The 22,661-nt window shown below is 31.9% G+C and overlaps 1 protein-coding gene across 2 annotated transcripts in view; it reads left to right on the plus strand.

The window, feature by feature from the left end:
* Positions 1-22,661, plus strand: part of LOC118182606 (lachesin-like) — a 171,956-nt gene that overhangs the window by 113,370 nt on the left and 35,925 nt on the right. For both annotated transcript variants that reach the window (XM_085815902.1, XM_085815904.1), the window contains exons 6-7: positions 4,574-4,861; positions 18,794-18,841. In XM_085815902.1, coding sequence (XP_085672028.1) covers positions 4,574-4,861; positions 18,794-18,841 — 336 coding nt within the window. The remainder of the gene's footprint in view (positions 1-4,573; positions 4,862-18,793; positions 18,842-22,661) is intronic.

Genomic DNA, 22,661 nt, shown 5'->3' on the forward strand with positions numbered 1-22,661 from the left:
ATTTTCATTGTACTTGCATCACTTCTACAACATTTATGATTTTTCAGTGTGCTGATCAATTTGCACAGGAAAACAATATTGCCATTCGGTAATTTCGAAATGTTTTCACAATAATCATAATCGTGAGAGCTTTATTGTTTTAAATGATCATAATCTCGAACTTATACCTTCAAATAACAATATCTAAAATTTCATTTCGCTTGGTTGGAAGAATAGGAGTTCTTATATGGGAGTTGAAGTTTTATATTGGTTGGGAGAATAGGAGTTCATATATCATATATAAATTTTTCTAAGACCCTCTTTTTTAAGACCACCATTTTAAGACCTATAGACAATTATGTGAACACAAAAGCTTTTAGTTCTCATGGTTGATGCGTATAAAACGTAAAAAGGAAAAAAAAATGTATTAAATAAAAAAATTGAGGCAAAAAAGGGAAATAATTGTAAAGTTGTAGCTTTTTGTTGAAGAGCAGATGGCAGTTTCATACGACCAACCGCTTTTCTGAATTTATTTCTCGAAGCATTTTAAATATTTTGAATGATAGTTTAGAACGTTAAACTAACAATAAAAAGTAAAATTCATTACAAAAACCATATCTACTGTAAAGTAATTAGGATAAAAAAAATGTCAAATATAATTAGAAACACAAGAATTAAAAACAAAATTGCCGATAATAGCACAAAGCTAGCAAAATTTCAGAAAAATGAAACATTTATTTGTGAAACAAGCATTTGGCTTGGTCTGACCCTTATTTGAACAGATAAAAATTTAATTTTTTTTAATTATAAAAATTATAAAATATTAGAAAAATAAGCACTGTTCAAGACCAAAGAAGTCGAGAGTACAATCATATTATGTAAGGCAATAGAATTACTTATATTAGAATGGAAAACAAATCATCAGGATGAATGTTCCTTTCTGTTTGACATCTGTCTATCTGTTCTCTGTTACTCTATATCTGAATATAAAGATAACTGATATAATTTATATTACACTTAATTTGTATCTGTTAATTATGACGAATAGTTTCAGCATTACCGTAAGTAATAAAAGATTTTCTAACGCTATATTATCTTACATATGTTTTTGCAGGTAATTCCTTTATAAATATTGTTTTCTGATTTTGAAATTCGAGTTTTATAATATATTTGCAAATGTTCAATAATAAAAGAAATATTAATTTGTAATTAGAGGACGCTGCTGAAAGCAACTTCACATTATTCAGGAAGCAGTGTCGTTGCAAATTTCTGTAAATATTTAAATTCCAATTGATTAAATTATTTCTTTTGTTAATTCTTATAAAAATGTGAAATGTTTAATTTATTTATTTACTAGCCTTCGTCTGGCTTTTAAATGTATCGGAAAAATGCCTACAGGGAACACGAAACATTAAATTAAAAACTGCACAGAACTGTACTCTGCAGAACAAATTTATCAAAAACAAACAACAACAACAATCAAAAAAATTTCAATCAAAATGTATACATATAAAAAAATTACAATGAAATAAGCAATATCCTTTAATACAAAAATTAGTTATCCTAATAAATAAATTAACCAACTTCCCGTTGCCTTCTTTTGACAAACGTTCAGTATCCAAGAGAAACATTAAATTTAAAACGAGTGGCAACAGTGATATATCAGCAACAATGGCTGCGTGCCATTCTTACTAATATAATGAGAGAGAATTATCAATTTGATTCCATTTCATCGAAAAACATAAAATACAAAAATAAAAAATCTCATTCGAATTTTGAAAATATCGCTTCGAGGTGCACTGGCTCTTGTCTAGATGCACCCTATGTACCAAATTTCATAGCCCTGGTTCTATTAGCTTACGCGCAACACGAACGAAAGACACACACACACACAGAGACAGACTGTAATTTTATTATGTGTAAATATTCATTTATTTGCTGCATTTAGGATCAGAAGTTAAAATTTATTTTGTTTTGACTGAATTTGTGGCCATATATTTTACGTCATTTTTTTTTCCTTGCGTGCAATTAAAAACCTATCAGTATGAATTCCAACGACTTTGAGATTGTTAAAAAGGCTGATTTAGAACGTGAAATAGAAGCAAAAATACTCCTAACAAACCGTAGTAATAATTTTGATTGCCAAAGTGGCGACATTTGACTATCTCTCGTCAACGTGGCAATTTTCTGGTAGATTCGTAAAAATGCCTTTTCGAAACTACTAGTAGTAGTAGTTTTTCTCCTGAAGAAACCAATGCAATATCACATAAATGGTGCTCATAGAGCCAGGTCGAGTTAGCTGAATTGCGTTTTAGAATTTTCTTTGGACGTTATTTTGGCAATTTACCATTTTTCTCGTCCTCTAAGGATTCTCGTTCATCTCAGGTATTTGCAGCTATTTATTTTAATGCTTTTCATTATAATTTACAATAAGTTGTCAAATATTTCTGCTCATACGGAGTGATTATTTAAGAATCAGCCACCGCAAAGATCTGTGTAGCCAACCGTAAGATCGCAACATTATAGCGGGTGTAAATATTATAAATGCAAAGTTGTATAAAATGCGTGGAAATTTCTAACATAGTAAATAAACGTATTAGAGAAATATTTATCTGCATTTGTTATTTTTGATTCATATGCTAGTGTTTTCTTTAAATATTGCTCTTCAATAATGTGTCTCTTGTGATGAATACATCATTATCAACTTTTGGAGCTCTTTGTTGCAAAAAAAAGATCTGTTTGCATTGATTTAAATTAATGATATTTGTGCCAGTAATTCTAGCTTCGAACATTTTCTCAATAAAATGGCGAACAAAAATCTTTAGAATGAAAAGTTCACAATATCGTCTAAACTATTTCTCAGCATGGAACGAGAAGAATGCGATCAATTATTCGATCGTTCCCTGAGGAATTCAAAGAGAATCGTAACGACAGGTGCTAATGTTGCCTTTAAAGTGAAAACTGAAGATGTTCGCTTGTAGTTTTGTCTTAATTTTAGCTACAAGAAAATGAATTAGAATATATTGAAAATGATAGATTATGGGTGTTACCAAGGTGGCAAACATTTTAATTTTTGCTGTGACCTTTTAACCTTAACAAACCATATATAATGTTATATAAATAAATTGATACAATATCAATAGATTGGTAGTTTACAGTTGAAAAGAATTTACATATTTCATTTCACAAAGAGATGTTTTTGGTTTCGTTTATTTAATCATGGCAGCCATTCGAAAGCCATCTGCCTAAGGGTAGGGATGCCTTCGTGGAGGAACTTTTTAAGGGAAACTGCTTGTATACACGTTACAAGTGCAGAAAACTACGAAAATGTCCATGGAGCTAGTATGTTCGCCAGGATTCGAACCTCGGACAGAACTACCAGTGGTCAGTGACTTAAAATAAACCAAAAACTCTCATCCGCTGGTGAGCTATCCAATGAGAAGAAAATATAAGTTTAAAGGTCTTTTTTCTGATAAGCAATTTGATTTCTTTTCCTACAGGTTTACTAGATTTCTTTTTATATTAATATATTTCTATAAATTTGATTCTGTATGTGTAGTATTTTTAAAAATATTTCTACATTTATCTGGTATGATTTCGATGCAAATTTCATGGGGAAGTATTGAAATTTTTATTTAAAAAAATAAGTCAAAAAATGAAATCATTTGGTAAAACTGTGATTGATTTTTAATTAATGAGAAACATTTCGTTCTTAGGGTTATATTGGTATAAGTAAGTAATGAAAAGAAACTCTAAATGACAAAGTTGTATTTATCAAGATGCATTTTTTCCAACATTTTGTTGCTTAGTAATATAGCTTAAATACATAAATATTGATTAATAATAAGTTATTAATTCCATTTTTTCAGCATTATAAATTTGTAGATCTTAAATGATACTATGAGTACAAATATCCGAATATTATCGGAACTAACCGAGTACTGTTTAAAAAGGGATTGTTAATTTAAAATAGCGGATTAATACTAAATAATCAATTTCTTTTCTAAATTATCGTAAAGCCGAGAAACATAATTTTTAGTGTACCTCTAGCTCAAAAGGAAAGTATATTCAGATAATTCGTTTTTGAAGTATAAAAATTAATTTAGATTTAAAATGCTCATTCACCTATTGCAGTCAGAGGCATAACGATTGTTTAAAATAATGTGGGTACTGTCTTTTTATGATGGCTCTGATGATTTAAAGAGTTCGAAGATTATTAATTATTAATTTATTAATTTATTTCGGAAATCGCAGTAAAAGAATGGTAGTTTCAACATCTTCGTCACTTCTTGATACATCAAAATCTGTTAACATTTCTTTTTGAAGAGTTGAAGAGAAAATATTATAAAAAGAGATGGAATGATAGAAAATGGCTTACTGAGAACACTTCTTATGACTGTCGAACTATAAGCGACCATAGGTAGGGTTGACAGCCCTTTAGTGCTGATTTATAGTAATCTTGGTATGTTTTAAGTAAGGACAACGTGATAATAAGGATGTACCATAATAATAAAATGTGTATAAAGCATTTTCAGGATATTTTCCGCTAAAAAATCTTAACTTTTTCCTTTCTCTTTCTTTCCTTCGCCTCAAGTTCCACCAATGTTATGGATCCCCAACCAGTTGATAGTGGGCTCTGTGGGCCAGAGCGTAAGTCTGGAATGTCTGGTCGAAGCCTTCCCTAAGTCCCTCAATTACTGGACAAAACATGATGGCCAGCTGCTTATCTCTGGAGACAGATATGCCGTCACAGTTCAAGAGAACACATATAAAATGCACATGAAACTAACAATCTTATCTCTGAAAAAGGAAGATTTCGGATCCTACACTTGTCTGGCCAGGAATTCGTTGGGCTCAACAGAAGGATCTATTAGAGTATATGGTAAGAAAAACGATTTCATCAATTAAATTCTAACATTACTACTAAATTAAGGACTATTATAAATGTTTCATTAGATTTCCTAAATACTGAATTCTTAAGAGTAGTAATGACTATATTTATAAGTAATATTAATCCATGTATGGAAAGAACTGGACCTTCACTAAATTTACTTACTGCAAATGTTCTGTGTAAGACTTACACATGTTAAGTAAAGGCAGTTCAGTGTAATGCTTACACAGACCATATCTGCAGTGCTCGAGTTCAGGACGTACTTTTTTGCAGCATGTTACTAGGTTTCCTAATGTAATGCCATTCCTAATGTGACTTCTTTCTTTGAGGCTAAGATAGCATCATTACCAAAAAAATTGGTAAAACTCTTGCAACTCATGACTTACTACTGTGATGACCAGTTGTAGAGGTATGCTGCAGGAGAATGGACAAACATACTTAGAGCCATATGTACCATAACAGCGAAACATCCTGGTTCTTCTCATGAAGCAATTTTTCTTGTAAAAGTTTCAAAAGTAAAGTGTTATAAAATACAATGAATTATTTTTCTTAAGTCGATGATTATCAGAAGTGTAAGCGCTGTGTTTTGATAATTTTAGCATAATTTAATGCTAAAACGATTATTTTCATATGCTATAGAATGAGGTACATGCTTAGATTTTGTTTTCATATGAAAAGATACATATGAATATTAAAAACCAGTTTAAAATATGAATTAGTCGCGATATTTTTATTACATTGTCAAATTATGTTTAAATAAAAAAAATTAGGGAAAATTGTTTTAGTAAACATTCGAATTAATAATAATATAATTTTTTCGAATGCAAAATTTTCGCTTTATATCATAACTGTAAAATGTGTCCAGCTTCAAAAATGATAAATAAAATTACGATGTTTTAATTTCCCCTTTTTTTTTTTTTTTTTTTTTTTTTGAATGCAAGGATACTTTTACATTATAATAGGCTGAAATAAAAATTTCTTAAACATAAATTATTTCTTAAATTTCTTTGCAAAAATTGTAAAAAAATAAGAAATTTATAGTTCTTACAATCTGTCTAAACGTATGGATTAAAATATTTAAACTCAAGCCAACCATATGTGTGAAAATTCGGAAGATAGTTTTTCTGTGGGATATGCTATGGTAAATAAAATCCATTCTAAGTGTCCATTCTAAGTCCAATAAGTGTTAAGTTTTTGAAGACGTTAAAATGCAGTGTATTTACAATAAGACTGTGTAATTGTATTCTGGTTTACAATTACTCTTTTTATCATTTACAATTTGTAACAGGGATGAAGATATACAACTGATTACAGTGTGAATAATTTGATAACACTCTTCACCACACAATTATATTTAATATACCTGAAGAAACATATTTTTAACAGAACTAAATATAAATTTCATATACTGTTCTGTAGTATTTACGACCACATTTTATTTTTAAATATAACACAAATATTTGGGAAATACACTTACGTTTTCTAAACAAAATACTGCTTCTAAAATCACTTCCAGTTAAACTTAATTTGTTTATTGCTTCATAGACCTTACAGTTAAACTTATTTGGACAATTGAAGATGAAACAGGAACACGAAACAGAAAATAATGAAATATTTTGAATAAACAAATGCAAGTTTATGATTACACAATAGAGAAAACATTACTAGATTCCATTATTTCGTATCTCTGAAAGGAATTTTTTTCCCATGACATTTAATTTTGATAATAACTTTGAAAGAATATGTCACACTAATTTTATTTTTCTTGCAGCTCACATTCGAAAAGACTTCTTTTCGTTTTACATTGTCATTACATGTATAAGGATATTTTACTGGTTATTTTCATTTTTTTTTTAATCTAGGCGATGAATTTTCAATAACATGTCTGGGCAAGAGAGTGTATTTGTTGCTGTGTTGAATTATCCACATATTATATTATCTGCCGTATGTTTCAACTTTCTTTCGTACTTGATGTAATGAATGATTTATGAATTCTTCTTCTCACAAAATTCAAATGGCTCAGAAATTAATGCGCTATCCCAGACTTCATTACATAAATTCAGATCTTTGAACAATAAGATTTCTGTGCTTAATATGAAATATCTTTGAAATTCACCCACTTGTAGATGCGTAAATTTTCCCCATTTCTGCGTTACGGAAATGAGCAACCCATCAATTATAAACTTCAACCTTTGGAATGCCGCGGATGTGATCTACGTTTTATCTTTTATAATTAAAATTATGCAAGGATTCCAATCCAATTATGATTTCACTGTTTACAGGAAAACCTGCAAAAGGACGACTAATGGCATTTTCGTGTATTCAGATGAGCTGTCCATTGGTTTTAATCGTTTAGGCATTTTTAATTCGTACTATACGCAATATTTAAAGTATTTTTAAATATTGGAACTTAATCAAAGATATTTTATCCTACTTTAACAGAAATTTTACAAATATGAATAAAATCACCTAAAGATTTAGTAAAATATCATTAGAGATCATTATTCAAATGTATCTTCAGACTCAATGAGTTTGAGCTGATGACTGCTACAGCGAACGTAGTTCAAATGAAAATGTCAAATTAAATTATATTGCCCTTATTTAACATCATTAACTAACATGATACGCTATTTTTAACAAAGTCATGCTAAGTCTATTTTTTGAATTAATTTTTTAACCCTATTGAGTATGCACAAGTGAATATTAAACTGAAGGACATTCAAAGAAAAAGTATAATAAACTAAAATTTTACTGACAACTCAACTTTGTTTAAAGCAACAACATTTGATTTGGCAGCACAGTTTGCACCGACTCAGACATAATTAACTTAACCAGTTGCAATTAAAAGAAAAATGAGTATTATGAACAGAAAAACAGGTTGACAAAATTTCTAGAATATGTTAGTAAAACCACGAAACCCTCTATTATGAAGGAGAAAAAGTAAAATAATTAAAAATCCCTCTCAATTTAAAGTTTTTAAAGCGAAAAATTTTCACTCCTTTCAGAAGGATTTTTCAGAAGTTTCTTTGTTCGTGTTTTCCAAATAAATTTTACTTTCTCAGTTAAGGAGTACGTGTTATCTATCACATAGTTTAAGTTCATAAATCTAACAGCTGTAGTAAAAACACCATTATTGAACCAAACCACAAATTCAATGGAATTATTTATTGTAACCATAGAATTAATACAATTATTTTTATTGTATAGATAATCAATACAATTATTTATGGAGCTTTCTATCAGCACTATTCCAAGAATTATGCTGGTACTGCAACGTTTTTTAATACTCATTAAATTATTTTACTTTTTTTTTTTTTTTTTTTTTAATTTATGGAGATATCTAGAGTATGGAAATGAAGAATCTTAAGAAATTGTCAAGGGAATCTAATTGCATAGCTTGACTGATAAGCTGACCACAACACCCCCGTAGGAGTGATGTCTTTGCCTCCCCGATTCAACGGTGACTGAATGCAATGACAGTCACCAACCCCGATAATCGTATACACGTCCTTAGTTCAGGTGCCTCTAACGTGAGTTCTGGATCATGTAACATAAGTAAAAACATGAGTTCTGAACAAATCAGTTTGCTGAATCTTAAGAAACTGATTGTTCTTTCATTGAGGGAAGAACTTGGCTTCTGATTGCTGATCTGGAAAGCTAACAACTGCAATAAACGAACACATAAGAGATATATATTAAATTCCTTATGACTCTATTTATGCTGCATTTTGCTGGCGTTATACAAATGATGAAAATTTTTCTATGTTTATGAAACACTATTTTGAGAATGGAACACAGCAGAAATAATCAGAGAGATGTTAGATTTAACTAAAAATAAACCTTCCAAATAATTTTGAAAGTTATCTGATTTTGTTATGAAATATTTGTTAGAGTTTTATCGCTTCTAATGCATGAAGCGCATTTTAATATTTCCTCGTGTGAGTTTTGCATACGTACTCAGCTTTCGAGAATTAAATTTCAAATTGTTTAGGATTTCATAAACAGCGCTTTCTAGCCTATGTAATTAGTATAGAAAAGTTTTATTTAGATATAGTATGGACAAGTATAGAGTTATTTAGATTATGTCAAAGTACGTGAAAGCTAGCTTCCGAAGTGAAAGAATGCCTTCATGAAGAACATTTCAAGGGAATCTGCATCATATTAAAGTTGTACATGGACAAAAACCCAAGATTTTTTTCATTCAGATAGCACTATTCCAGGAATAAAACCTGGATCCTGCTATCAGTGTTCATATGCTGGTAGGTGAATAAGGATTTAAACTAACTAGTTATATTCAAAATTTCCAGCGAAATGTTTTCTAAGACTAAAATTCTAGGTTTCTGTTTTAAAATAATGAAAACATTTTACTGAAACAGCCTTGTGAGATTTTTAATCGTTAAAATTTATGTAGTTCAATACACTTTTAAACATTATGAATAAGCATTGCAGCAGTGATTTGTGTCAAGTTCCATGAAAAGTTCTTAAATTCTGCATAGCCGACTTCAAGGCAAGAGTACAAAGAAACTATAAATAAGATATGCATGACAGAAAAACTAGAAAAAGAATACTAAAACTAGAAAAAATACTAGGGACAACCCCAAAGTAAATATAAAATTAGCAAAGCAACAATCGTGTTTTAGCGTAGATTTTAGTCAAGAGTCTATAGATTTCGAGGGCGAACAGGTGCATGTCTCTTTTCATCAACAGCAAACAAATCTGTAAAAGGGAAAGCGACGGTTGTATTAGTACCCAACAGGAGTAAAGCGAAAGCGAAGGTAGTGCCATTTCTGTAACAGGAACAGTAAAAAAAATGAAAAAAAAAATGAAGTTAATTTTAAAAGTGTTAGGAAGCACTGGATTGGAATTAAAGCCATTAAATAAACAAGAAAATTTTTCGTGAATATGAAACACTTCAACAAAATACAATTCACCAATGCAAGCTTTTTGGATAAATTTTGCAGCGGCAAAAAATAAAAATTATGATTGAGTTTCCAACTATAATTAGCTATATAAAATTTGTTATTTCGCCTTTCCGGACTCAAGATTCGTGTTATGTATTTTGCTTTCTCTAAGTTTGTTTCTCAGAAACTTTGCTGTCTGATGAACTCAATTATTGGAGATCTGCTGCCACTGACCGAGAATTAGCGTCCGTAATCATTGATAAAGCATTTTGCTTCTGTTTCATCCTTCTGTCAGTTATAAAATTGCATGGAGAAGTTCAGTTTTTAAGTCATTTTCTCGCTTATCATTGAAATCCATGGTTCGATCTTAAATATTCCATTTCTGACTTTAATCGTTGGGATATTTATAGCATATCTTGTCCACGTGGTTTGAGATTTATCGGCCAGACCAACTGAGTGTTAAATAAGTCCTACGTCCGAAAAGGTGCGATTAATAAGTTTTCGATAGCTAAGCAGAGTTTGAAATTTAATCGCAGTTTTGACTTTGCGTCTGCAAAGAGTATCCAAAAGGCTTCTTTCATTCAACTTTCTTGAAGCTTTCCGCGTTCACAAAGGTTTATCTTGTTTAATTATTGACTTTTAATTCCAATTCAGTCCTTCCTAACGTTTTAAAGTTTATACTAACTAGATTTTTCTCTTTTCGTTACTATTTCTGCCAACAGATGACGCTACATTCTCTTTTACTTACAAAATGAAACCGTGGCCTTCCTTCATTGCAGATTTCGTTATTCCCGATGAAGAAGGATCTATACCTGTATGTCCCCGAAACTGATGATGTCTAAAATCTACGCCAAACATAAGGTTGTTTCTTGGATAATTTTATGAAGATAAAATATATTTGAATACTTCTGAATCGGATATATATACTTCCTGAAAGCCGAGTTTAGAAAAAAAATTAGAGATATCATTTGTGTAATTCTAAAAAATCATTTAGCGCATGCAATTAAATGTGAGGCTAATAATATTAGATGTTAGTCGTTAATACTTTATTTAGATCTGCGAGCCTACAGTCGAGTATTCATATTTAATTTAAACCTGTGATTGTATGAAGTTTTATTTTAGAACCAATATATATAGATAGAGATATAGAGAAAGATAAATAAATAGATAGGTAGAGAGATAGATAGATAGATATCTATATATAAGCTGTTAAGTAGTTTTCTTAGAGGCCAAAAAAAATTAGGTATATTTCTTCTTCTACGGTATTTAATGACTTGTATATACATTTTTGAGTACATATGGTATTATCCCGTTTACCGTGAGGTTTGGTTTAACATCGAAAACATTTAAAGCATAAAATCATTTAAAGCTGGCACAGATCCCACCAAAATTGCTTCAGTTTACGGAATTCAAAAGGATTGACACCTCTTTATATAATAAACAATCAATATTTGACCTGCTTTGTTTTTGCTCTTCGTAAAAATGCTTTCTAAAAATACTTTCCGCGGGTAATTGTTTCAATCTACTACTGTTTTGTCCATCACATAAAGCTGCCAATGTTCATTTAGAGACATTTGTTTTGTGGTACGATCTCTTAACTTTGGCAACAACAACAATATATTGGCTTCCTTCTTCCGCGAACTTAAAGACACTTAGTTCCCCACACAGTCACAGGAGTTCAACCCCTGCCCTCGAACATTGGAGAGAGGGACGCATCGCTTTTGCAACACCGATTGTTGTCCATAATTTGCTACCTGCCAGTTGATGGGGCTGCCCGTCGCAGAGGGACACTACCTAATGTATCCGGGACGCCACCCCGGGCTACTAGAGCTCTCATTTCTAAGTCTTGCCAGACCCACGGACCGACCAATAAGTGATCTTTCCCGGGGCCTCCAGAACCATAAGGTTCGTAATTTGTATACCCCCGTGGCCTGCATAGGTACCGATCCTGTCAGTAGCTTCGCAGAATTACCTACGCCGACCCCCGTGCGGGTCAACTTTGGAAATAATTCACTGTCTGCTGTTTTGTAGATGGCAGGTTACAAATTTTAATATTTTTGTTTTCAAACTGCAAGAAAACTAATTGCAGCAATAACAATTAAATTATATCCTTATTCATAACAACGAAAGAAGAATCAATCTTAGTTACATCAAAACAAACCGCAGATGTTATGCTTGTGTTGTTAAGTCACAATTATTCGTAACTGACATTAAATCACCCTGCTTAAAGATTGTTTCACTGTCAACACGTATGTACTTTTGCGGCTATTTTTCAACAAGTGCATTCTTCTCTCACTATTACCACTATATTAAGTGACTTTTATATTGAGTATTGTGTATAATAAGTGATAATTCATCTCTCACTTATTACCACTTAATAATAGAAATTATAAAGAAGAAACTGGATTTTCAACTCAGTTTTACGTGCTTAAAATTTTATCAATAATTTACAGTTCAGAATTATAGTGCTTTTGTAAAGATTTCAAGAGGAATTTTAACTCTGGGTAAAACACATTTTTAAATTCACTTAAATTTGTATACCATGAAATGTGATTGAGCAGTTATTGTCTATTTTTGAAGAATAGATGTACATTATATTTGTGTTTAACAATAGTATCTTTTAATAATTGTAATTTTTCTAACACTGTAACATTTGCTTTTCGTCGAGATGAACAGGCCTATGTTCTGCCTGTTCGAATCTAATATTTTAATAATTAAATCTCGTAAACAATAACTCAAACCACAAAAGATTTTACTGAATGAGTAACGGCCTAGTGAGTAATAATAGATCGGTAACGGTGACCGAGCGCATGACGTTACTAAATAGCAACACAAAAAATTTCAATACGCTTCATAAATCAGGAAATTCACAACATGAAGAACACAAATGACGCATTAAAACTAGGCTCAATTCATTGCAGAAAATACAGCGAAACAGTATTTAGTTAAAATTTACTTCATCAAAACGAAAGCAAACAATTTTAGAACAGCATACCCGAATTCAGAAACGCGGCATTTTGAACTATTGTGCTAGAACAAATGCAAAAGCTTTGGCAGCATTCGGCTGTACCACCAACATAGAAATTTTTAAACCATATTTTAAAAGCGCGTACATGCGTGTAATTTAAATTTTACCTCTTGGCCCGCATAATGTAACAATACTGATATCATAATGTAATAATATAGCTTTATTGAGCTATGTAAGTTCTAGTCTTGTTTCTACTGAAGTGCATACAAGTAAAAATCGAGTTTTTCTTTCATCAGCTTAATGTATGCGCAGTATTTTAAAAGAATCTTAATAGTCAGTATGCAATTAACTCTAGGTAGGATTCTTCATATTTAATTATTATTCCTATAAATTTCATTAAACATAAGTTAATGAAACATTGTTTACGTCCATTACTTAAAACTTACAAAGGTAATACAATATCATAGAACTACTGCGTGTTTATATTTATTTATAATTTAATTGCACTTTAAATAGATTCTGCAATGCGTAAATGCAACAGATTTGTTCAGTGTCTTGACCCATTTTACCCGAAGCTATTGGGAATCATTTCCGTTTAAATTATCATCAATCAAAAAGATCCAAAAATCCCGATTTAGAATTCCCATGATAAATGGTGCTAACTGTGAGCAGGAAGACAACTGACAGCACAAAAGAGATCCCGGCGCTAATTCCTTTACTTCCCAATCGACAATTTATCGCAAAAGACTAATCCTAACTGCTGCCGCTGCAATTTGAGGCCCATCTGCTGTAGGCTCTAGAAATGCTTCATTTTCTAACTATACATTAGTGGGAAAATGCGGTTTGCTGCTTTAAGCTATGAGTTATAGAAATTTACTAATTGTTTTGAAATGGATTTCAACTATTAGATCATTTCCAATCCCGTTTAGATGTGCAGTTGCACTTTAAAAGGGTCGCTATTTCATCATTACGTAGGAGATTTTCATTAGATTCAGTTTTGATTAGTTTTCCACATTTTATTAATATAATGGATGATTTAGTTCAAGACATGCGATTAATTTTATCTGAAGGTTTCATTTTCCAATATATAAGAGATGGAAACAAGGAAAGAAGTAATACTTCTTCTCCCTTAAGCTTGGAAATTGTAATTAAATCAGTTTTAATGCTTGAAAAACATTTAGGAATAAAAGATTATACTTCAGAAATCTCTTCGCTTTTTCCTTTTAATTTCGCCCTCAATTTAAATAAGAAATATTTCATCATCTCTCTATAACCAGTTAGATTTTTAATTCTTTATTCCAATTTTCTGCTATAATTATCGAACAGATGATTTGTAATTCTACCATTCTCCATGTATATTTCTAAGAATAATGAAATGAATATATTACGGATAAGAAATCTTTTCACTAATTGCTTTGGACTGAAATAAGTAAAATAAATTTCTTTTTAAAATTTAATTAGTTCGGAGAATCACCCTAACAATCGGAAGACTTCCCCGTGTAATATTTAAGTCGCTTGTATTGGGAGATTTAGTAATTTATCGTGTTTTTGCACTAATCGGTCATGTAATTTTAAATAAATTTTTACTTCTTGACAGACCTTCAGAAATGCATGAATATCTTTCTCGAGTGATTTATTTTTCTTTATTTCGAGTGTTTGATTTCTCTTAGACGGAGATTCTCAAATCTAACAGGCTCTTAAAATCCTTTGTAATTATTTGTTATTCTAGTTCGCATTTCTTTGGCGATACTTTTTTGCTTCCTGGAAACAAGCATAAAAAAATTAATTACATCAAATTAATTTTTTTCCATGTCCTTTCATTATAGGAACTCTTATATATATGCCCAAATGTTGCCTTGCTATGTCTTATTATATCTTGTTACACATTTTTGTGCACCCCATAACATTTCGATATTCTATGTACAAGTCTTTTAAGATGGATAAGTAAATTACATTAGTGATTTACAGTTTGATTAACATACATGTAACATAGCTGACAAGATTCCCGATTTTTTTCAATACATCTCCCGGCAGATCACCGAATCTCTCATTTTGCATTTTTGGACATTACCAAGGAAAATGTTTCTCAGCAATAAAAGAAATTTATTGAATTAATGAAATTTAAATTTTGCAAATTCCATTTCAAAAGCAATGATGATAATAACCAGCATAGTTTTCCTTTTTCAATTTTATTAAATCTGAATGACTTAATTTACTGTAGACAGTTGTGGAAACTTTTATCAAGATCCAAGCAATGTTTAATTGGTTAATATTTGTATTTAATTTGTTTTACATCAATATGTATTGTAGCGAAGCGGTATCTTAACTTTAAATTAATAAATCTAAGAATACATCAATGCGAGTGGACTATAAATTAACCTTTATTCGGCAGTTTGAGCTTTCGAACACAACACAGCACAAAGTAAAGCGACAGAGTTACAATTAACGGTTTTAAGAATGCAAGAACAAAATGCGAGCTGCGCATACAATCTGCGCATTGCGAAATAATATCTCACAGACAGGCAAAGAGCTGTGGTGGCCGAAACATGTATTATATTAGTAAGTTATTCTGTTTAGTATATCCTTTAAGTATTAATTTTATTGTCATCGTATTTTGAAATACTTTGATAAATAAAAGTTTTCCTTCCTTATTCTGCATTTTCTCAGTATAAATTTGTAAAAAAAAATTGCAAAATGTAAAACACATAAAAATTTGGAATATTTGGTACTTACGTATTTTCCCATCTGCCAGGAAATTCACAGAAGCTCAACAAGCCTGTGTTAATCATTCCGATGCAAGTTTGACACTATAGATACTTGTTTAATCCGTTAAGTAATCAAGAGATACAGATCTGCTTATGTATAACACAAAAAACTTAAATAAATATGAGCTTACGCCAGTCGTTTCAGTAAACGTTCGGACAGAACAGATCGCCTTCATTCAGTGAGATGTTCAACTGGTAAAGTAGTTCATCACCGAATATGAAACTAAGAGCGAAAATCTTACGAGAGTGTTCCGACTTCATGCTTACACATTATGCGCTCTAAATTACCTTGTTCGGCGATATTTTTTTGTTTTCCGAAAATATTCGAACGAAATTCTTAAGCATCCAATAGTTCATTAAATATTAATATATTTTACATCAGAATTATATTTTAAAAAAAAGTTCAGTAACATTAATAATGCATTAGAAAATGGCATTTAAGTCAATTTTGAGTGCTTTTTAAATAGCATCTGTCCGCAACGTGAAAACCTCTGGCCAATTTCGGCTTTGCATGAAAATCTTACAGTGTTCCATATTTCAAGATTAAGAGTTAATGGCATCATCTAAACGGCAGACAGCTATACCTTGCATTCCCGTATCATTTTGCTGGAATTTAGTAATTTATCGTGTTTTTATGTCTTCTAACAGTCATGTAGCTCCAAATAATTTTCACGTCTGCTTAAGAGATTATCAGAAACACATAAATTTATTTCGAGTAATGATCTTCCTACTCCTTGTTCTGCCATCCTTGAATCTAGCCGGCTAATAAAAACTTTGTTGATATCAATAGTTGAAAAGGATATTCTGTGTAATATGTGGGACTGAATAATTACTAAATATACACTAATCCAAATGTGGCATCGAACCTGCTTTCCAAAAAATCGTTAACGCGCCTTTGAATTCTCTGTTATTAACTCCATTAAACGTTTTCCAATTCCATAAACATCATGTAGGAGTTACCAAAATATGCATATAAGAGTTACCAAATTTACTGCCAAAATATCATGACCAAGAAAACGTCTGCCCGAATAACAATTAAGTATGAAAATGTCCTTGTAATGCGCAATGGTATTTCATCTTTTCTTCATTTTGTGCATTCATTAAAGATACGTACGAAAATAAATATATTTTCTTTTAGATAATGCAGCCCTATTTGACACTTTGCCAAAGCACTTCGATGCATCTAGTCGAGATTTCTGGTAGAAAAATATGAAGCTAAGGAACTCATTTACTAATTGATTTAGCTAGTTTGTATAATGGTATTTTTAATGCACAATTTAATTAGATTGTGACTGAATAATTATTTTTCAATTATTACGCTATAAAGAACTGAAGATGAAAATAAATTGTAAAAGGCACTGATAATGTTACCAATTTTTGGTAAATATATTGAACTGACATAAGCCTTTTTGTGTTAAAATAGCCATCTAGCGTGGAAAGACAGTAATACCATAAATGCACTCTCAATCAACTTTAAAAACTGTGAAAATGTACATATGGCGAGCTTACTAAAACTAAAATTTTATTTCTAATGAAACAAATGAAACTATAATTTCAGTATCATGAATGTACGATATGTGTACAGTAAATGTTGCTACAGCGTTTCTTACCTTTAAAAAAGATATTGACTATCTGCTTTAATGTAAAATAATGTTCAAAATACTATCGAAATATAACTGAATGAGAATCTTTGAATTTATAAAAAGAAATATTGAAACAAAATCTGGATTTTTGTACGTGAAATCGAGTTGCTTAAATCTGAATTGCTTAGTGGTTCGAAATGCAATCGATGTAAGTTAGATCTAACTATAATGTGTAACTCAGTGTTCTTCAAAAACTGTATCCAAGCTAATATACACCTACTTGCCAATGAATTAGAAACCCAAGATGAGTATTTTATTGGCACAGTCCATGTATTGGCTATGCAGGGTTTTAGATCTTGTAAATTAGATGGAAAAGGAGAAGCTGTCGGGTGCGTATTTCCACCATATCCCACATATTTTCTAAGAGCCGGGCTATGCGGTGGCCAGGAAAGGTGTTGGAAATCAGACTTAAATATAGCAGATTAAGAGCCGGGCTATGCGGTGGCCAGGAAAGGTGTTGGAAATCAGACTTAAATATAGCAAACAATTTTAAACATTTCTAGCACAATGTATAGTTACATTATTGTACATGAAGTATCCGTCGCCATCAGGGTGAAAATGCAACATTCCGAGGTGCACTTGATCGGCCAGTATATCTAGTTAGTATATCATGGCTGTTTGTTTACACTCGAGACACACCAGGGCACCACTTTCATGCCAGCAGAACATACCCCATATCATGATACTCCCACCAGATTCTTGCAAAATGCGAGTAAGGAAGATGGCTTCATGGGGCTCTCTCCAAATTCAACGTTTTCCATCAGTGCAAAATAACGTGTAGCCTGATTCATCCGACCACATTACCCGTTTCCAATTCATATGTCCAGTGTCTTCTTTCCCGACACCACTGCAAACGAATTCTTGCAATGTCGAGCAGAAACTCGACTTCATTCGCATTCCTATCCTCTGCATATCTCTGTGTATGGTTCGAGCTGAAATTTGTTCGGAAGAGTCCTGGTTGACGATCTGCGTCCGTATAAGCACAGTAAACGAACTGTGCTTCAACGGTCCGTTTACTGTGCTTCAACGGACACAGTAAACGGACCTGTTCTGCCGTAAAATTTGTCGAGTCGACGCCGATCACTTTCTTGGAAAACTGTGCTCGGCCCGCAGTTACGTCTTCTAGAGGAGGACTGTTGGTTCTGACTCCAACTTTTAAAAATCTTTGATATGGCTGCTTTTGAGATTTACCGTCTTCAAAATCGAGGTACCAACAATAAGCTCTTTTTCAAATGGTGAAAGATCTCTCGTTTTTCCAATTTTCCAGAATTCATCGTGAAAAGCACTCTTACAACTTACTTATACCACCATTCTAACCATGTGTAACCCACGTCATAAAACAAATTTGCATAATTCACCCCTAGCACGCATTCAAATCAAAATCTCGAAGGTTTCTAATTCATTGGCCATTGTGCGTATTTCTTGGAGTATTGAATTTGCATTTTACTATACTTGTTACTTAAAAAGAAGAATTACTATTATTAAAATATATTTTACATATAAATTCTATTGTAAACTTTGCAATTTTACCAGTGTTTCTTCTTATAGTAATAAGTTTAGAATTATTAATATTTCAATTCATACAAAACTTAAAACATTTGCTGTCATTCAGGTATCGTAATATGTTTCTTTTTTTCGTTTTGCAGAAACTATTGATCCCCATAGTACGAGCACAGCTAAAACTGCCCATGAAGGTAAATATGTCTTCTCATGCATTTTGTTAAAATGATCTTACAATCAGCAATATTCATTAAAAAGTTACTTACTTATTGACCTATCGAGCGTGAAATTTGCGCCAGATCCTACCAAAGTGACGTAAATCATTTATGCAGAATTCGGAAGGAACTGAATCCCCTTTATTTAATAAGCGATCAGTTTCGGAAAAAAGCTTTATGCCCTCCAATTTCAATGGAAGCTCTGCTTAGAACGCTAAGCTAATTAGCTAATGCCTCCTAGGCCTTACTAAGCTAATTCAGCTAATGCCTCCTAGGCAAAAGACATGACTAACGGTTAATTGAAGTTCCGTAGGGATAAACAGGAGGCAAGTCGGAAAGAGGAGACAGTTGTCTCATAAGCCAGGTAATTATCAGTGTTGTTATAAAACATCTCAGAGCACGCTTCCCTGTTAAACCAGAGATTTACTCAAACTAGGTATCAAAATTGTTATCTTTAAGAAAATGCTCTGCAAATAGCCCGATGTTAAAATTCTCCAAGAAAATCTCATTGTTTAAAAAGGCGGCGAAATTGCCCTCATGAAAACGTAACTTTTCGAGATTACCTCTGACAAAAATGTTATGAGTAAGTTGTTATGTCACGCTTATCCATAACTGGCTCCCTAAAGCATGCTGCTTGGCTACAGTTTCACGGTCGTGGGGAAGTACGTTTAAGTGCTAAAATATTGGAATATACTATGTATAGGACATTTTCTGGCCCTAACATAAAATAATAGATTATTTGCTTGTCCGAATGCTGTTTTCTGGCTCTGTTTTAAAAAAGATATTAAAGAAATTTTAAAGGTAATTTCTGAACTCTTATACACAATCAGAATTTACTCATTTTTCATGTTGGCTCGTTATTTGATTGCATATTCTTGCTTTACTATGATCGTCAATGTGAAAACAAGGAGTTATTCAACTGAAAATGGCAAATGGCAAATTAATGAAGGAATTAAGTAGTGATTAGTATGAAATTAGTGACAACTCTACATTTTTCAATACTTTGGAGAATCAAATGTATCAGTAACAGAAATAAGAATAATAAATATAAAGAAAAAATGACTAAAAATCAACGTTGCTTAACAAAATATAGTTTTGGAAAACTGTTTTGTTTCTTTCAGGATTTTTTCAGAATTGTTCTCGATGCATAAAATAAAATTACTGAAAAACTGTATACGCTACATGATTGAACGCAAAACACGTAATATTGTTCTATGTAGTTAGCAGACTATTTTATTATTGCTTATGAGTATTACAAAAATATACAACACACAATAAATTTTTATTTAGTTTCTGATTTTTCTTCTGGACACTTACGTATTATCCCGTCGACCATTGTCGAAATTTCCGGAACTGTCGTCAGCTGTCCTTCGTTACTGCGGAATTCTAAACAATAGGTCATCCGTAACTGGTGCTAAATTGCCCTACTTGGCCGGTCGACAGGATAATACGTTAGTATCTTTTCTCGTTTCATTAGCGTATATTTGAGTTTTAATTTTTAATTTACTTTTTGATATTAAGACTAAATAATTAAACATTTTGTTTATAAGTAAACTTATAGCAACGTAACTGTATAGAAAATCCAGGTAAGGCAATTAGATAGGAATGTATTTTGTGTAATAGGCTTAACTATGAAAGTTGCCTGATGACACATCGACACTCAGCGGTCTGCGATCGTGTGTACAAGCGGATTTGTGAATTTGAGTACGATTAAACACGCGTTCTTTATTTGCCTAAATGGAGGGCTGCCATTATGAAAGACTTAGATGTAGGGTAGATGACTTAGATGAAAGATATGAAGGGATATTTCTTACTAAGAAGTTTCCATAGTTCCTCTGATCGAATCGAAAATGTTAAATGTATCCCCAAACAATTTATGTAGCTTTAAAAAAATCTCATAATCATTGTGAAGGTAATGGAATTATATGTATAACAAATATACTACATTAATACATCATTCACTTTCTAAAATTAGAGTTAATGGCAAAATGAGTAATATGAAATGAAAGGGAAGTGTTGAACTCTCTTAGACAATCCAGACAATTGAAGTCCGTCATCAGACAGAAACCACACGAAGACATTAATAGCAATATATTTGTGATGGAAGCCTTAGTCTTTGGGTTGAGAACTCGGTTAGTTGTCGGCACTGGAAATTTTGTTATAGATTTACACCTTTCATAGAACAACTTGGATTCGTGACGAAACTGAAACATTTTAGTAATGTTTGCCAATCTGGCACAGGACCAGCCTGAACTCGTATAGGAATCACATGGTACCTGATAGCAGGATCACCCATCGCCAACTACTGTATTACATTCATTTCAGTTTCAAATGCAAGACATTTTGTATGTTTTTATACAATTGGGTTTGTATTCGGTTGACCCGTAGGTTCTGGCGGTTTTTTTAGGTATAGGTTTCCACAAAAATAAATAAGAAATGAAAACAAATCAATCAGTAATGTATATTCTCCGTTGGGTTTTACAACTTCTTCCCAACTTTCAGCAAGCTGTTCGGTAGATCAACCGATGGTAGAAGCAACCGTCTCTGAATAGCTTAAACCAATTTTGAGTTGTCCTAAGAGGCATCGCTTCTTCGCCATGAACTGTGCAAATCTCTCTAACAACTTCTGTCACTCTAGCAACTCGATTAAAAGCAAAAAGCAGAAAGTGTCGAAAATGCTCTTTTTTGTCAACTCCATTTTAATAGCATGAAAACAAAACGTGTCTAATTATAAAAACATTAAACACACTATTTTATAGAGCACAGAATTCCCCATCGAATAACATACAATACATTGCCAAAACATTATTTTTCACGTCTTAACTTTTTTTAAATTTCACTTAAAAAACGTCAAGACTTATGAGCCAACTCATGTCTCAACTCAATGTCTACTTTTTTTATTTTACTTTCTTTACTTAAACTTTTCCCTTATGCTTGATTTTAAAGATACATCGGCTTCACAATTTGTTTATCCCCGCTTTCTCCCTTTTAATGATGGCTAAGTAAAGCTCTATATACGTAGTCTCTGTAACATGGATATAATTGAGGTTCTAATAAGAGCCACTAAAATTGCTAGTGTTAAAACTAGTATATTAGCTATATCAAAACATATCACACTTTGGTTGGTACGGACGGGCTTCAGCGACAAGGAAGCAATCACCCAGAATGCTCGCACGTAAATTTTATATCTTCACTTCGTTACCTACTATGTTCACACTTTATGCAGATTTTCTGACTTAATTTTCAGCTCCATGGCAAATAAGAATGAATATAAATTTATAGCAAATCATGTATGAAATTAACTTGATATTATTAATTATTAGTCTAAATCAATTGCTTCTGCAAATAAAATTCTTGGTGTGAGATCGAAATTAAATTTTTAGCTATTCATTGGCTGTCCACAATTTCTTCTAACGGTGAAAATTTGAAACTGCGCAAGAAATGAGTCTTACATCCATTTAAATAATACCTTGAAATCATTTGTTGAAGTCCAGTTCCAATAATGAAGTTCATACCCTTTTTCTTTTCTACAATTACTCAATTTGTAAAGTGGCTAAATTCTTCTAAGTTTCTTTTATATATTAGAAGCTTTGCCACAGTGGTAACATCATACGTTTGGTCATCACCTTGGAGCTGACTTTCAGTTCATTGAATTTATGAACAAAGTCTATAAGATAAACGGTTTTTAATTTTATCCAAGTTGGCCAGTAAAGTGGCATTTTTGTCTTCAAAAATCTCTAGAATAAAGTTGGAAAACTCGGAAGAAAATCCTCAAACAGATTCCTGTTGATATAGAACG

Source organism: Stegodyphus dumicola, chromosome 4 (assembly GCF_044657685.1).
Source record: "Stegodyphus dumicola isolate Sdum_Otavi_A_Nest chromosome 4, ASM4465768v1".
In the NCBI taxonomy this organism is placed as follows: Eukaryota; Metazoa; Arthropoda; class Arachnida; order Araneae; family Eresidae; genus Stegodyphus; species Stegodyphus dumicola.